A 315-nucleotide genomic window follows, 5' to 3' on the forward strand; every position below is an offset into this window, starting at 1 on the left:
GAGGCCCGACGGGTAGTGGAGGACTACAGGTATGGGGGGGCTGTACCCCCAGCACTGCTCCAGGACAGGATGCGGCCTCAGGGCCATCCCTAGGAGTGGGAATGGGAGCAGCGCTGGCCTCCCTTAGCCGAAGCCAGCCCCCCAAATTGCCTGGCTGGTCTCCAGGGCATCTCCCCACTGCCCCATGTGGGATGGGGAACCAGGCAGGGTGTGGGTGCTGGCAGAGGGTCTTCTCACGGGTGCCACCCTTACCTGGCAGGGCAGGCATCATACCCCCAGGTCTAACGGAGGACGAGCTGTGGCGGGGGGGGGGGG

General features: G+C 67.0%; 1 protein-coding gene across 1 annotated transcript in view; it reads left to right on the top strand.

Annotated features, from left to right (window-relative positions):
- Positions 1–6: 6 nt before the first annotated feature.
- Positions 7–315, top strand: part of LOC104462608 (sideroflexin-1-like) — a gene marked incomplete at its 5' end in the record, with an annotated part of 3,431 nt that continues 3,122 nt past the window's right edge. The window contains 2 exons of the mRNA XM_010074608.1: positions 7–29; positions 260–301. Coding sequence (XP_010072910.1) covers positions 7–29; positions 260–301 — 65 coding nt within the window. The remainder of the gene's footprint in view (positions 30–259; positions 302–315) is intronic.

This window comes from Pterocles gutturalis, unplaced genomic scaffold (assembly GCF_000699245.1).
Source record: "Pterocles gutturalis isolate BGI_N339 unplaced genomic scaffold, ASM69924v1 scaffold29967, whole genome shotgun sequence".
Taxonomy (NCBI): domain Eukaryota; kingdom Metazoa; phylum Chordata; class Aves; order Pterocliformes; family Pteroclidae; genus Pterocles; species Pterocles gutturalis.